We start from the raw sequence: 16,971 nt of genomic DNA, 5'->3' as shown, positions 1-16,971 counted from the left end.
AAAAATAGTAGGAAGATGGCTGTTCCCAAGGATTCAAAGTTGCTATATAACTGATACGAGAAAATAGATGAATATTCATCAGAAATCCTTTATAAGATCTGCCAAGTCTGCTTGCTGAAGGCAGTATTAAAAAGTAGGCAGTTTTTGTCTATGAATATTAGACTAAAACACCCCCAAACAAAATATAGTAACAGCTATTGGCACTTACCAAAGGAATGATTGATCACTTCAAATAAGGCAAAGTAATTCACTGTTGTACTGTCCATGCCAACCTTTGCTGCAATAGCCTGAAGTTGAAACAGGACACAGTTATTTCAGGGAAAGTAAGATCAATGCTATGGGGGCAGGTACATGCATGAGAAGGGAAACGGAGGCACTGCATCCTGGCTTCATAAAAACTATCATGGCTTACAGGTATCCCTAAGGTGCACAGGTGCACACAGATGCACAAACCCAAATATAGCTGTCCTCTCTCTTCTGTGAGCACCTGTCTCTTTGATACAAGTTAGCAACAGTTTCTCCTTAGTGTCAAATCTCCTTTTTCAAATATGAATTAATTCAACAAAAGTATTTCTTAAATATATTTTTACTAATATACATGTGTGTGTTGGTGTGAATGATGCTATACATATTTGGATACCCACAGAGACCAGAAAAAGACAATGGATCACTTAGAACTGAGTTATCTCTCCAGCCCCCACAAAGGTCTTTTATATCACTTAAAGAAATATACTTGATAAGACAGATCATAAAGTGAAAACAATTTTTAAAAAAATATTCAAAATATTTATTTTAGAATGTGTGTGTGTGTGTGTGTGTGGCTCTGTATGTGGATGGGGGGGGGTGAGCTTATATGAAAGACAGAGAACAATCAAAAAGAACCAGATTCTTCAACCATGTTGTTCTAAGGATTGAACTCAGGTTGTTAGGCATAGAGGAAAATGCCTTTACCTACTGAGTCACCTCATTATACCTGAGAACAAATTCTCTGATACCTAGTTTCACATATTCAGCTTACGTTTACTATTAACATACAAGACTTCAACCTTTGATTATTTAATTATTTTTATTTTATGTGTATGAGTGTTTTGCCTGCATGTCTGTATAACTGTTGCCCATGAAAGCCAAAAGGTGCAGATCCCCAGAGAATGCAGTTATGGACAGTCATAAACAGCCGTGTGAGTGCTGGGAATCAAACCCAGGTCCTCTGGAAGAGCAGCTGGCACTGTGGCTGCTAAGCCATCTCTGCAGACCCCTCAACCTTTGATTTTGTTTATTTGAGAGACAGGCTCCCACTGTGTTAGCTGCCGGCCTTGAACTCCTAGACCCAGGCAGCCTTCCTTCCTCAGCCTCCTAGACCTGAGCTAGATCTGTGCATTTCTGTGCTTGATTCTTGAGCTTAAAGCATTGTTAATTCTAGTCAGAATCTACAAACTATTTTTTATTTTTCAGATGATCTATGTTCTAAACTGGGGACATATTACACTTCTCTTTCTTAAGAATTACAATCACTAATATCTTCATGGAAGTAACAAAATGTTGACAAGCAGCATATTAAACAAGAACCAATTATTGCTCCCTGGAAACTAAGGACTTCATCTGCAAATAAATCAAAATTGAAATTTCATACACAAAACAAAAAGAAAAAAAAGCACAAAGCAGAAAACAGTAGTAACAAAATCAGTTTTTTAAAAGCACTCCCAATATAAGCAAGGCATTCACTAAATAGCTAAACATCATTGGAAGACTGAACCATATACAATTGTATCACTTCCTGTATCCGTTCACATATCAAGCCTCAAACCACCTGATATTGAATAGGAACCAGAAATTACAAATATTTTAAATCACTATTCTATACTGCACCGGATCAAAACTGGAATACTCTTAGGAGTTACAAAATAGCTTCTAGCCACAAGACACAGTAATAACATGGGAGAAGGGAGGGCCCAGAAGAGAAGAGCACCCACTGCCCTCACAGAGGACATGAACTTAGTTCCCAGCACCCGCTGGGAACTCCAGTTTCATGGTATCCAATGCCCTCTCTGACCTTTCCAGATAACCACATGCATTTATATACATGTACACATACATATAAAAAATTAAGACAACAAAATACCCTAGGCCTTTCTAAAGAAACACTGAAAAAAGTACAAAATAGAACATCTGAAAACTGTAAAAACATATTTTGTAATTACTCCACTACTATAAAATTTCAAAGATGGCTAGAATCCTACATATGTCAACTGCCACGGTATACTGTAGATGATCAAATGAAGAGTAGATTTTTGTCATTTGCTACAAAGGAGCACTTTGTATAAGCACTGATAACAGAAATCCATCTGTCACCCTGAAAGTCATGGTCAAGTTCATATCAAAGGCCTGTAAGCAGCAACTGGATAGCATGCAGATCTGATTTTGAATGTCATTTCTCATAAAGGAAGTAAGACTAATTGGTAAAGGGTTATTCTAGATCTAGGGCAGGAAATGTCTAAAGAAAAGCTCAAGATACAATGTTATACTAAAATGCCTATATAAGCTAATGAATAACATCAAAAGCACACAGAAACAAACTTGAAGGAACTTCTTTTGGCCAAAGATGAAACCATTAGAGTATCAAAGAAATAATAACATGCTATTGGTTAAATCACATTTAATTAGAAATTTACCTGTAACTAAAAATAAAATACTAACAATTGTTGCACTGGACAATACTGGAATCAACTAAGGCATCAGTTCTTTACCCTGAAAATTACCAATAAAGTAAATAATTATATATTTATCCTTTCTCCCCCCCTCCACAAACAGCTTTTTTCTAATTTGTTATTTTTCCAGGGAAAGTTACTTACAGAATTATAGCTGTGTAAGGAGAAAAAAAAATATTGTGAAAAAAATATGAGGGCACGTGTGAGAAGAAAAAAAAAAGAGGGCACGAGAACTGAAAACCAGCACTTTGCAGCCTTTACAAACTGTTGATTAAGGCCACAATTATCGATGCACAGACCCTCTGTAATGAAGAGACCAGATAATCACCACCAAACTACTAATGAATCACATATCACAACTACAGACTGTGTAGTGTCCACTGAGAAACAACATACAGCCTTGTTATAAAGTATTTGTATTTTGTATCAAAAACAGAACTAGAATATAATAAAGCCTCTAGAGCAAATTTCTATTCATAGAAAATGCAGGGAACTCGAAGGACATGATAAATGACCTACAAGGAAACGGTAAACTCAGAATGACCCAGAGTCCACAGTGTACACACAAAGCAGGGAAGGGAGAGACTGCTTATAGTAAATGAAACAAAACTGCATGGAGATAAGGACCTGTTTAGATCCAGATTGAACAAACCAATTGTAAAAAATCATTTTGATAACTGAAAAATTCTAACTATGGAGTTAAAAGAAGTAGCGCTCTTTTTAAGATGTGATGATGGCACTGATAAGGAATACATGTTTTAGATGCATGCTAAAGCATGCACCATGGTGTATGCTTAAAAAACACAAACAAACAAACAAACAAACAAACAAAACCCTAAGAGCGAAAGGAAAAGAGGATACCTGGTGTATATGTACGTGTAGATCTTGTTATTAAATATGACCAATGAAGGAACCAGGGGTACAGCTCAGCGTTACTGCACTCTCGCAGCATGCCCAAGTCCCCAGGTTCAATATCTCATATAACAAAAAAAAGTGTATAGGGAAATTTATGATTTGATTCTATTCTGAGTTTATATATATTTAAAAGGCTTTTACAGGGCTGAAAAATAGCTTTGTGGGAAAAGCACTTTCAGTGCAAGTGTGAGAAACACGGTTTGAATCTCTGGTGCCCACATGAATGCTGGGAGCTGTAAGGACTACCTGTAATCCAAGCCCCCAGGAGGCAGAGACAAGGCGTCCTTCCTCAGATCGGCTACAAACACTAACCTTGTCACCATGCTCCAGGGTCGCAGGAAGCCTGCCTTAGTTGGCAAGGTGGAGAAGCAGGCTAGGAAGACACCTAGGGTCAACCACTGATTTCCACAAGCATGCACACATGCATGTACATCTGAACACACATGTACATGGCCACAGACGTGTGCGCGCGCGCGCGCGCGCGCGCGCGCGCGCACACACACACACACACACACACACACACACACACTTTTTTCTCTTTCAGACTAGAAGATGGCTTAGTGGATGAGAACCCTCACTAACAAACATGAGAATATGTCTGACCCCACCCCCCAGCAACCAATAAAAAGGTGAGCATAAACCTATATGCATTCAAGATCACAATCCCAGCACTGGTGGGAGGGAAGCCAGGAGGATTGCTGGAGTGTGCTGGCCACCAGCCTAGAGAGTCTGTCTCAAAGGAATAAGACAGAGGGTGATGGAGGACACCCGGTGTTTAGGAAGACATCAATGGAACCTGCAGTCTCCACAAATGCACACACCCATGCTTTTTTAAAAAGTTTTGTTTGTTTGTTTGTTTGAGACAGGGTGTTTCTGTGTAGCCCTGGATTCCCTGAACCCACTCAGGCTAGCCTTGACTCAGAAATCTGCCTGCCTCTGTCTCGCAAGTATTGGGATTAAATTTAGGTGTGCGCCACCACTGCTTGGCTAAAAAGGTTTTTTTGTACAACAACAACAAAATAGGAAGAAGAGTAAATTATAACCATTGCACTCTGCTGTATTTACTGAACTTAAAAAAAAAAAAAAAAAAAAGCAAGGTTTTGTTTTAGACTCCCGAATACTCTAGTGCTTTCAGAATTGTTGCCGTAGCCTCCCAAGGACTGAGATTACAAGCACACAAGCACACGTCCATGTACCCAGTTTGTCATGTACCTTTCTTTTAAGAAGGACAAAGTTAACTTCACAGTAGTAATATGAATTAGTAAGTGTACTCTGCACATTTTGTAGGTATTAACTCCTTTAACTTTTTTCTTAGTTTTACAACATCCTCCAATGTGAAGCTGACTTTACCTGGTACACTTGGTCTGTAGTACTGTTCTTCTTAACTCTGACAGTGGCGGCTGTCCCATCCGGTAATGCTACTCTCAGCTCTACATCAGACACACCATTGTAATTCTAAAGAAAGAGAAAGAAAGAATTTGCAACTCAGTAAATCTTCATTCTCCTTGCTGCACGCTAGCTAAATAGTATCTAACATAAGAGACAGGAAGTAAATTCTATTAAAACAAGAAAAAAATGAAGTCTTAAAAGTTAATATATTTACAACTCATAAAGCTGACTTTAGGCTGTAGAAGCTATCGTTTAAGATTAACAGTATGTTGCCACTTCAAAACAGAATCCTGTTGAAACAGTCTAGGTGAAGCACAGATGAGATTTCGGTTCACTCTTGTCACTCCGTTTAGAACTTACAAAGAAATGAGAAACAGGAGACTGGAGATGTCTCAACAGTGGTTGAATAATGAAGCACCTAGACAGGCTAAAGGCACATTCTGGTGTCCTTTCTGAACCTTGATATGATCAAACCATCTTCAAAACCCAAAATAGATGAGACTTAGAGATGTAAATTGTGTCATGCCCAATGTTCTAGCAAAGACTATACAATTCTTACTCTATTTAATTAAAAATAAACACTTACAGAGTTGGGGATATAGCTCAGTGTGAGAACACGTGCTTAGAATGTTTAGGGCTCTAGCAGCAGCGCACGCGCGCACACACACACACACACACACCACAAATCCACAGAAAAAGACCCACAATCCTCATTACTTTCGATGATAATACATATTTCTCTTTTAATTGTTTAATGTATTTGTGTGTTTGGGCGCTGCCGACATGTGCTATATGCACCATGTGTGTACCCAGTGTTTCAGAGGTCAGGAAGCCCTTGAGCAGCCGAGCTGGGAGCTGCCATTCACTTGCTGGGAATGGAACCCAGGTCCTCTACATGAGCAGCAAAAGCTCCTAAACTGCTGAGCCATTTCTAGTGTCACCACATTTTTCTAATAGTTTATCTTTTGTTTTTTTGAGGCACAGTTTTGCCTGTAGCAGAGGCACACCCCATGCTCTCCATTTCCTCCGTGGTCTCTAGAACGCGGGGACTATAGGAATGAACCAACATACCCAACGTCTAACACATTTCAATCTTCTAATCTTTATTACTGAAAAATAATCAACTAGGAATATTCATTCTCATTGACCATTAAAAACATTACTACTCTTTGCTTAAAAGCACCTTACACATTACAATGCTTCCTCCTTACCCACAGGGCTCTATTCTAAGATCCACAGGAGATGCCAGGAAAACATGGCTAGTACTGAAACCCTTAACAGATGCTGTTCCCACCTGCACTAAGCAACTGTCATGGCTGTGGCTGTTTTACAGTTTAAGGTGCTTCAGCAAAACCAGCATAAATTTATTTTTTCTTGCCCACAATTTCATCAACTGAAGAGGCATTCCCTCATACCTCAGCAATCTTACCAGAATTCTTTTTCTCACTGTTGCAAGGCAAGGACTCTATGGCTCCCTTGGGTGTATGTGTTGCTCTGGAGGGCTAAGATTTATTTGAATACTGCAAGGAAGTGATGCTAGTGCAGGCAATCTGATGACTGATCAACTCCTGGGTGACTACCAGACAGGTGGCAGACAGAGCAGACATACTGGACCACCACTCATGTCCCAAAAGGACAGCATGGAATGAACACAAACTTTATTATGGTATTCAGAATACCACACAATTTCAAGTTTACATAGTGTTTATTTCTAAAATACGGTATTTTATATGTTTAGACCATGGCCAACCACAGATAACAAACTGGATAAAGACAGGGTGCTGTTATATACTTTATACCCTTATCTACAAGAAACCTATAATCTAGTCAGGAAAGCAAGATATATACATGAAGAAAAATTGCTGGATAACAGTATTACATATTCATCCTTCTAGCCAATTAACACTTACTAAGCACCTCCACCATGTGTGATACTGTGGTAAAGCACTGGGAATATAAAGATAATCAAGATTTAGCTCTTACCTACTGGTAGCTCACACACTCTTGTAAGCTAAAAATATAAAGTGACAAACCGATTATATGTATAAAAATTAGAAATGAGATGGCAATGAAATGATTGAGTTATGTAGAAGTTCTTTCTAGAATGAAAAATTGATGACTTGAGTCATCAGGAAAGACTTCAAAAATGGCAGATTAGAAGCTGCTTCTGCATAACAGTGAACAAGAAAAGTCACAGTAACAAAGAAGAGATTCCAGTCCCAAGAGCAAGAGCAGAGAATGAGAGATTGCAAGGGAAGTCGGTAAAGACAGCTGAAAGGTGGAGGCCCAGATGGGTGGTCAAAGAGGAGTGACCTCTGACCTGCTGTAAAGGATCATCGAGGGAAAGGATGGGCGTGGAATGAAGTGAGGAAGGTTCCCTAGAAGAGGCCATAAACGCTAGAGAAGGACATAATGGATTAAGGAAATCAACAGTACTCCATGGCTAATGAGAAGGCCAGTAGGCTGGCTCAGCTGATAAAGGCACTGCACTAAACTTGATGTCCTTGATGAATTTGGTCCCCAAAACCCACACGGTGGAAGGAAGGAAGGAAGGAAGGAAGGAAGGAAGGAAGGAAGGAAGGAAGGAAGGAAGGAAGGAAGCAACTGTTTGCCAAGTTGTCTTCCATGTACAGAATATACATGTATTCATATCAGATAATCAATGTTGAAAACGGGATTCCTCAGGTTTGGAGATACGCACAATGGCAGAGCCTTTTCTTGGCATGCATGAGTTTTGAGGTTTGAGTTGTAGCAACATAAAGGAAAAATAAAAGTTCCAAAATGTTTGGACTAACAATATATTAGACAATGGCAGGGCTGAGACTAGAGATGGGGTGGGCCTATGAGCGCCATGTAAGAGTTTCAACTGAACCCTGAAAACTGTGGGCACGTTTCTGGCTATTAAGTAGGGAAATGACAGTAAAACAGAACATCCTTTAAGAAGCTTAGCTGTGAATGGAGAAGTATGGTTACTGAAAGGAATGACGTTCTGTTTTTTCTTTAGCATGAAAGATGAGCCATGCTTTTATTCAGAGACAGAGAAACAAAGAGAAGTAGAGAAGGGGAGAGGAGAGAAAAGGAGAGGGGAAAGAAGAGAAAGGGGGAGGAGGGGAGAAGAGAGTGGAAGGGAGAAGAGGGACGGGGAGAGGAGAGGAGCCCAGCATTCCCTCACAGCAGCAGAATTAGAGCAATGAGTTTTCAATTAGTCCTGCCACACATCCACTGAAAAGGTCCCCACAGAAAAGAGACTCCTCACCTCAGTGCCTCAGGGGCTCTGACATCAGCCATCCACTGTACATGATTTTATAGCACTCTAAATAGAGCAAGTCACCATGTTTGCTGATGATCAGGGTCCACCAGAAAATGTAGAAATAATCATAACAGTACCACAGAAATACAGAGAGACTTGAATCCCAAGAAATACAATTTACCAACTCCCTTGTCCAGAATAACCACTGTGGCTGCTGTTTGTCATCAGATGAAAAAATTACCTTTAAAATAACTTCAAAAATAGCAAGCAAAAGGGAGACTGACAGACATACAGAGGAACAGCACAGTTAAGAGAAGCAAGTGTTTCTAGCTCCAACCGAGAGAACAGAAGACTCACAAGGAAAATGGGTGGTGCCGGAGATCACCACATTCCAAATCAGCCAGACTCAAACGAAAGACAAGCATGCTTTCTCACACTTGAAATTTAATTTTAACAAATGTACAGGACATGAAGGGCAAAGGGAGTCTGACAGAAAAGAGGATAGGGCTAAAAGAGAGCAGCACAGGAGAACGACCGCGCCCGTTGCTCTCCCATGCAGACTCTAGACTTGAATGCATACGTATAAATGAAAGGCCGAAGCACGCGGGAGCCCTCGGATCCCAGGAGGAGGCCAGAGGGAAGTGATGAGGACACAATAGTGAGGGAACATGGACAAAATATGGTGACATGTGCATCTGCAAATACAAATGTGCAATTGAAAATACCAGAATGAAGGCTATTTTATAGCATAACAAAAAAACAGAGACGTGAAACTGGCTCTAAGTATTAAAGGGAGATACACACGGAAAGGAAATAGGAGAATCCACTCAGTCACAGAGTCGATTGCAATTCCTCCCACAACATTCTCTACTTTTCCCCATAGTGAGCACAACAAGACATGGTCAGGGAAGGGAGTGCTCACCTACCTCATCGGATTCAGACAGGAACTCCTGCATGATGTCGCTCTCACCAATGACCCGGATTGAACACACTAGAAAACAAAGACATTATCTAGCATCATGCGCCAAATCAGGAATTTTTTTGTTTTGTTTTGTTTTTTTTTTTGGATTTGGTTTTTTTGAGACAGGGTTTCTCTGTATAGCCCTGGCTGTCCTGAACTCACTCTGTAGACCAGGCTGGTCTCGAACTCAGAAATCCGCCTGCCTCTGCCACTCAGAGTGCTGGGATTACAGGTGAGCGTCACCACCGCCCGGCTCAAATCAGGAAAATAAAGACTATATCAAAAAAGTTTACATTTAAATCATCAGGGCAAAGTATGGTCACACCTATCTGCAATTTTAGTACTTCAGAAATGAAAGCAGGAGGTTTGCAGCAAGTTCAAGGTCAGTTTGAACTTCAGAGTGATTTCTAGACTGACCTGAGCTATACAGCAAAACCTTGTATAAAAAAATATACAAAGCCTTGCAGTGGTAGCTCATGCTTTTAATCGCCACACTCAGGAGGAGGTAGACAGGTAATCTCTGTAAGGTCTAGGCCAGCCTGGTCTACAGAGTTGAGTCCCAGGACAACCAGGTCTATACAGAGAAACATCTCAGAATGTGGATGTGGGAGGGAACATACAGAAAAATTTAAATTAGCAGCAGGCAATTATAACCTAATATATGTATCCTTGGTATATGGATCTTAAGACCTAGTAAATTCATCTAATATGGTATAGAAAAGCACAAAGAAAGGAAATACAAAGATGTAGACAGCAGAAGACAGACACAGAGAACAAGACTCAGGGAAGTAAGAACAAAAGAAGGAAAGAAGAAAAGCAGGTAACTAACTGGTTACCTAAGCTAGGATAGCTCTCCACCCCAAGGATGGTAAATTACATTGACAATTTTAATGCATTCTTAAAGTACTCATCTAAAATCTCTATGGCTTATTCAGGGGGCTAGTTTACTTTAGGAAAAGGTAAAAACAGGGGGTCCCACTACTTTTAGAAAGCAGTTCTTCAGAAAGAAGGTTCAGCCAGGCAGTGGTGGCGCATGCCTTTAATACCAGCACTTGGGAGGCAGAGGCAGTCTGGCCTACAGAGTAAGTTCAGGGACAGCCAAGGCTACACAGAGAAACCCTATCTCAAAAAACCAAACCAAACCAAACCAAAAACAGAAAGAAGGTTCACTGCCAATGTTAGTTGGGTTTTTTGTTTGTTTTAATTGAATTGTGTCAATTAGCCTTTACACAGTTATTTTTTTAAACTAATATTCTAAAAAAAAAAAAAAAAACAAAAAAAAAAAAACACCTATTCCATAGTGTGGTGATCTGAATGAGAATAGATTCATGTGTTTGAGTGTTTCATTCCCAGTTGTTGAAACTGGTGGGGACTGGGGTGTGTGACCTTGTTGAAGGAAGTGTGACACTGGGGTGGGTTTTGAGATTTCTACAGCTTACACCAGGTCCAGTCTCTTTTGTGGATGAGATGTAAGCTCTCAACTCTGGGCTTCAGAGCCCTGCCTATCCAGCTGCCCACCAGCCGGCCTGCCTTCTTTCTACTGCCTACTGCCAGTCACTGGGCTCCTGTCATAATGAGGCTCATAGACTCACCCTTTCAAACTGTAGCAAGGCCCCAATTAAATGCTTTCTTCTATAAGCTGCCTTGGTCATGGTGTCTCTTCTAAGCAAAAGACATGTACTTAAGACACAGAGATATAGCTATGATATAATACAGCCAGGCAATTGTCTTCTCACAACCACAAGATAATCTTACTCTTATCTGTGTCATTTCTTTGCTTTTCTAGAGAAACAAACTATTGCAGTATTACATCAATATAATCCTAAATTATCATTTGGAAGCTTTATTAATTTTCCCTACTAAGAACAAGGAGACTTTTAGATTGTCAACAGATAAGCAAACCTATACAGGAATAGCTGTAAAAAGAATAAGGAATTTTTATCCAGGGCACCCCAGTGAACCAACAATCATCAACGCATCAATGTAATATACTTATAGGTTAACTATAACCCTATAAATGAAAGACAACGAAGGGCCACCGACAACTTCACTTTTCTGTTATGAAGCTCTCTGCAGTCTAGCCAAGCGGGGTCCATCACCATAGTGAACATTTCAGCTGTACCTTCGGGCCCAGGTCGTTTAACACTTCTTATAAAAAACATGATTTCCTTACTCTACTCATGTTTAGGAAGCACAGCTATGCAATTCTGGAATCAGAATCTATACCTGTTCAGCATAGTAAAGTTTAATGGACTGGTTTACCTTTTAACCTTTTTTTTTTTTTTCTTTTTTGGTTTTTTGGATTTGGTTTTTTCGAGACAGGGTTTCTCTGTATAGCCCTGGCTGTCCTGGAACTCACTCTGTAGACCAGGCTGGCCTCAAACTCAGAAATACGCCTGTCTCTGCCTCCCAGAGTGCTGGGATTATAGGAGTACGCCACCACTGCCCGGCCTTTTAACCATTTTTAAAACTTGCATGTATTTATTCACCCGTGTGGATGTGGGTGGGGCACACACCTACAACTGCAAAGGAACAGCGGTGAGCGCGCAGCCTGTGTGAGTCCTTCTCTTCTACCTGTGGGTCTTGGGGTCTGAACTCAGGTCATGCTTTGGTGGCAAGTGCTTTTACCTGCTAGGAAATGAAGCCTGGCTTACCCTTTTCTAGATATTCTTCCAACCCCCGACGCCGGGCATCTAGCTGTTGTTCTGATAATGAGAATGGCCACTTTCCTGGAAGTCGAGGAAATGTAAAGTTGGCAAATTCTCTCTTCAGGTTTTGGTGCAGTATGGCAAACTCCCGGTACCGCTTAGAACACAGCTGCCTCCCAGCCATGTAAACATTGTATACCTGGTGAGACAGAAAAACAAAGAACTCATAGTCATCTAAAGTCAGGAACATACTGGCTAGGTATATCTATGCACTATACAAAGAATGTTCACAACCATTTTAATAAACATGGCAGAAGTTTACTAAGGAAGGAAGAGGAAACCTATGGTTTATTATAGAACAGCATGGCCTGACTGACATATGTGTAGCTCACACTAGCTCTACAGTCATTACAAAGGTGGTCAGAGACAACCTGTGGGAGTCAGCTCTCTACCGTGTGGCTCCCAGGAAAAGTCAGCTTTTCTGGCTAGGCGGCCTTTATTTGCTTGGCCATCTCATCAACCCTATGGTCACTTTGTTTTATTTCTTCTCTCATTGTTGGCATTTGGATTGTTTCTGAATTTAGCTAGCAATGTGAACAATGCTGCTATAAACATTGGTATACATGCCTCCTGTTGTACATACAGAGGTGAGAACTAGACTGGGGATTTAAAGATATGTACATGTTAGCCTAACAAGACAATGTCCAGCCAAGCTGTAAGATTTGTTACAACTTATACTCCTTTCTGTAGCAGCTAAGAAAAAAATCATTTCAGGGGCTAGAGAGGAAATATGATCAGTAGAGTGCTTGCCTAGCATGCAGGAGCCCTGAGTTTGAACCCCAGGACCACATAAACAGGTATGGTGGGCATACCTTATATAATCCCATCACTCAGGACTCATCCTCAGCTATGCAGCAGATTCAAGGCCAGCGGGGATATGTAAAAAGAAATATATTTCTGCCAATGTGTGTGTGAAAAGACTTCTGAACAGTCCTAATTTATTTTTCCCAAGTTACTAGTCAGGACATTTGGCTCCTTATCAACATGTCACACATGTCACACAAACAGATAATTTATGAAGGCCACAGCCTTCCTTTTTAGATCATCTCCAAGACCCCGTATCAATATCAACATCACAGTCTAAAACATTTGAACTTTTAAAAATCCTCAGTCAGCAGGGCCTGGTGGCTCATGTGTTCAATCTCTAAGTCTGTCAGCACCCTGGTCTACAGAGTGAGTTCCAGGACAGCCAGGGCTACACACAGAAACCTTATCTCAGAAATAAAAATTTAAAATTAAAAAAAGTCCTAGTCTCTCTCTCTCTCTTTTTTTTTAATTTTCTATATTCTTTGTTTACATTCCAAATGATTTCCCCTTTCCCAGTTCCTCCCTCCCATATGTCTTATAAGCCCTCTTCTCTCCACCCATTCTCCAATCACCTCCCTCCTTTTTCTCTGTCTGGGTACTCCCCTACAATGCTAGATCAAGCCTTTCCAGGATCAGGGCCCTCTCCTTACTTCTTCATGGGAGTCATTTGATATGCTAATTGTGCAAGTTCAGTCTCTTTAGAACATCCAAAGTCTCTTTTTTTTTGGGGGGGGGGGGGTTGAGACAGGGTTTCTCTGTATAGCTCTGGCTATCCTGGAACTCACTCTGTAGACCAGGCTGGCCTCGAACTCAGAAATCCACCTGCCTCTGCCTCCCAAGTGCTGGGATTAAAGGCGTGCACCACCTACGGGCTCCAAAGTCTCTTTTAACATTCAAAGCTTCTCTATGATGGAAACTTTCTTCCTATTATTTATTGTCCAAGTATCCCTTTTTGTTTTGTTTGGTTTGGTTTTGGTTTTGGTTTTTCTGACACAGGGTTTCTCTGGGTAGCTGCCTTCCGAATGCTGGGACTAAAGGTGTGCTCCACCAGCCATGGAAGAGCGCAGGCCCAGCCATTTTTTTGTGTGTAATACCAATTGTTGTGGGTCACTGACTGTTACAATTTGTGTGCATTTTTCATGGATTTGTTGAGTTCCAGTGGTTGTTTGTTTTGTCTTGAGATGTTTACCTCATTCTGTTGCCAGCTAGCCCCAAACTCCTGAACTCAAGTGATTTTCCTCATAGAGCCAAAAAAAGAATGAGCCACCACTCCCAGCTCTGCGTGGTTTGTCTGCAGGGACTTTTGTTTGCTTGTTTTTGAGGCAAGGTCTTAGCCTCAAACTTAAGAGCCTCCGGCTCGTCCCCCAGGGGCAATGTGCAGCGGGCATGTGCCACCATGCCCAGCCTTTTGTTGGCGATGGTCACAGTGTGAATATCTTTCCCATTCTCACTGTTTTCACTTTATTTAAGGGTCTTTCAAATACTTAATTTTATTCTTTAATTATATGGTTTTTAGGTGTCTGTCTTACGACGGTCTCACAACACAACGGTATCACATAGAACTCTCTGTGCAGCTGCAGCTGGCCTTCACCTCCTGATTCCCATTTCCACCTCTCTAGGGCTGGGCCACCATATACAGCTCAGATTATAATCTTTTTTTCCTTGCTAAGAATCCCACCAAGCACTGCAAAAAGCTCTGAATTTTAAGAGTATAATTCATCGCTCTTCTTCATAAAGTATACTTTTGTGTCCAAAGGATATTATTTTTCTACCCATGGACACAAAGTATAAGTAGAGTGTGGTAATTCATGCAGTCAAGAAGTGGAGGCAGGAGGATCACTATAAACAAGTAAGGCCAGTGTGGTCTGCACTCATACTCTGTCTCAATAAAACCAGAAAAGGATCTAAAAACTACTTGCCAATATTTACTACTAAGAACTGTAACTTTTTCTATAATACGTAATTCTACTGACATTTTTTTCTCATTTTCTTCTTTTTTAAACTTGTTATATTTCTTTTAAAGTCAATAATATTTTAATTAATTTTTAATTATTTTCCCTAAATACCACATAATGCTTTATAGGACACCTAAGCTGGAAGTCCTCAAATGGCCCATAGTCAACCTCTTACTATAAAAAATAGAAAACTGGACACAAAACAGAAAACAACTCTTGCAGACATGAAGATAGCAGGCAGCTATTAACTGTGCCACCGCTCCCTACGACAGGGAGCGAGGAAGATGAGCCCTCCAGCTCTGGGCTCTCTGCCTAGATAGCGTCTAGAGCATGCCTGGGGAGGCCACAAGAACCAAGGAGGCCAATGCAGCTAGATCTGTGGGGCTAAGCACACAAGAGGGTGCTACACACAAGCAGGCACCAGGCCAGCTTCGGTTCTAACTGAACAGCAATCCAAGGAAAGAACTCTCACGGGGTAGGTAAGGTAAATGAGCAACTCTCAGAGTTCACACTGGGTTTAGAACAATTCAACTCTCCTCCAACCAGGAAAAAACAGACTTCCCTGAATTTTGTGGCTTTTAGAGAACACAAAGGGCCTGCTCTAGGAAGGAGACTAAATTCGTTCTATGGCAGTAGTGGTGGTGGTGCATGCCTTTAATCCCACCACTCAAAAGGCTGAGGCAGATGGATTTCTGTGAGTTTGAGGCCAGCCTTGTCTACAAATCGAGTTCCAGGACAGCCCGGACTGTTAAACAGAGAAATCCTGTCTTGAAAAACAAACAAACAAACAAACAAACATTATTAGTCTTAGAGTAAGAGCTACTCTGGCTGGGGACTCAAAGGCCCTTGGTTTGATCCCCAACACTTTATAATTTATTGTGTTTTTTAAAAAGCTATACAAAGCCAGGTATGTTTGTGCATGTATTTAATCTCAGCACTCTGTGGGCAGAGGCAAGCACGTCTCTATGAATGTGAGGGTAGCTGGCTGACACACTGAGTTCCAGTACAACCAGAGCTACATCATGAGACCCTATCTAATACACACCTCAAAACCCACATGGTGGGACTGGAGCGATGGCTCAGCGGTTAAGAGCACTGACTACTCTTCCAGAGGTGCTGAGTTCAAATCCCAGTAACCACATGGTAGCTCACAACCATTCGTAATGAGATCAGATACCCTCTTCTAGTGTGCCCGAAGACAGCTACAGCGTACTCATATACATACAATAGATAAAATTTTTTTTAAAGAAAAAACCCACAGGGTGGAAATTGTTCTGAGATGTCTTCTGACCTCTATACACACCCACAATAAACAAACAAACATACAGTAAGTAAATAAATACAACCAAAAAAGCGAACTTGCCTGTTGTCTAGACACTCAGCAGCAATGGAAGAGCACTGAGACCCCACGCTGCCTCCCCCACTGCCACTCTCAACAGCACCAGCAGCCACTCAGAGGAACTCAAGCCCACCAGGAATACAGTAAGGAGAGCCACAGCGAAACCTAAGCCAAGTTAAAGCATACCCAATTCCCTAACAGAAAAAGCTTGGGCACTCCAGTGATTTCAGTGCTTCATCTTATCAGTATACGATGATGACAAAGAATGAGGGAATATAAAAGCAGACCAGCTAACACAGGATTGAACAAGAGAAGGGAAAACAGGATACACAGATCATCCAAAAGCTTCAGCCCAATACTAGTCTAACAAACAAGAAACTGGACTCTCAGGAAGACAAGAGGAGGCAGGAGAAATAGCTTAGCAGTTAAGAGCACTGACCGACATCCAGAGGACCCAGGTACAGCTCTCATCGGCCTCATGGTGCCTTACAATCCTCTGTAACTCCAGTTCCGAGGGATTCTACACCCCTCCATGGTCTCCAAGAACAAAAGGCACGCATACGATGGATGCCTATACACACATGCAGGCAAAACACACATACACATAAAATAAATCTTTAAAAAATCTTTTTAGCCAGGCATTAGTGGTACACGCCTTTAATCCCAGCACTTGGGAAGCAGAGGCAGGCGGATTTCTGAACCAGCCTGGTCTACAGAGTGAGTTCTAGGACAGCCAGTGCTACACAGAGAAACCCTATCTCGGAAAAAAAAACAAACAACAACAACAACAAAAAAGAAAGAGAACTAAGAGAAAAAGACAGAAAACTGAAGAAATAAAGGCACAGTGGCTGAAATTTTTCTAAAATTGCAAGATATTAAATCAGCTTTCCTAAACAGGATATGCTGAGAAAAACCCTCTTAAGACTTACATAAAGAAAAAAA

General features: G+C 41.0%; 1 protein-coding gene across 2 annotated transcripts in view; it reads right to left on the bottom strand.

The window, feature by feature from the left end:
* Positions 1-16,971, bottom strand: part of Snx27 (sorting nexin 27) — a 76,219-nt gene that overhangs the window by 20,283 nt on the left and 38,965 nt on the right. For both annotated transcript variants that reach the window (XM_052179858.1, XM_052179857.1), the window contains exons 3-6: positions 11,875-12,067; positions 9,186-9,250; positions 4,971-5,075; positions 209-287 (exon numbers count right to left, since the gene is read on the bottom strand). In XM_052179858.1, the coding sequence (XP_052035818.1) occupies positions 209-287; positions 4,971-5,075; positions 9,186-9,250; positions 11,875-12,067 (442 nt within the window). The remainder of the gene's footprint in view (positions 1-208; positions 288-4,970; positions 5,076-9,185; positions 9,251-11,874; positions 12,068-16,971) is intronic.

This window comes from Apodemus sylvaticus, chromosome 4 (genome assembly GCF_947179515.1).
Source record: "Apodemus sylvaticus chromosome 4, mApoSyl1.1, whole genome shotgun sequence".
In the NCBI taxonomy this organism is placed as follows: domain Eukaryota; kingdom Metazoa; phylum Chordata; class Mammalia; order Rodentia; family Muridae; genus Apodemus; species Apodemus sylvaticus.
This window is presented reverse-complemented; position numbering and strand designations above follow the sequence as displayed.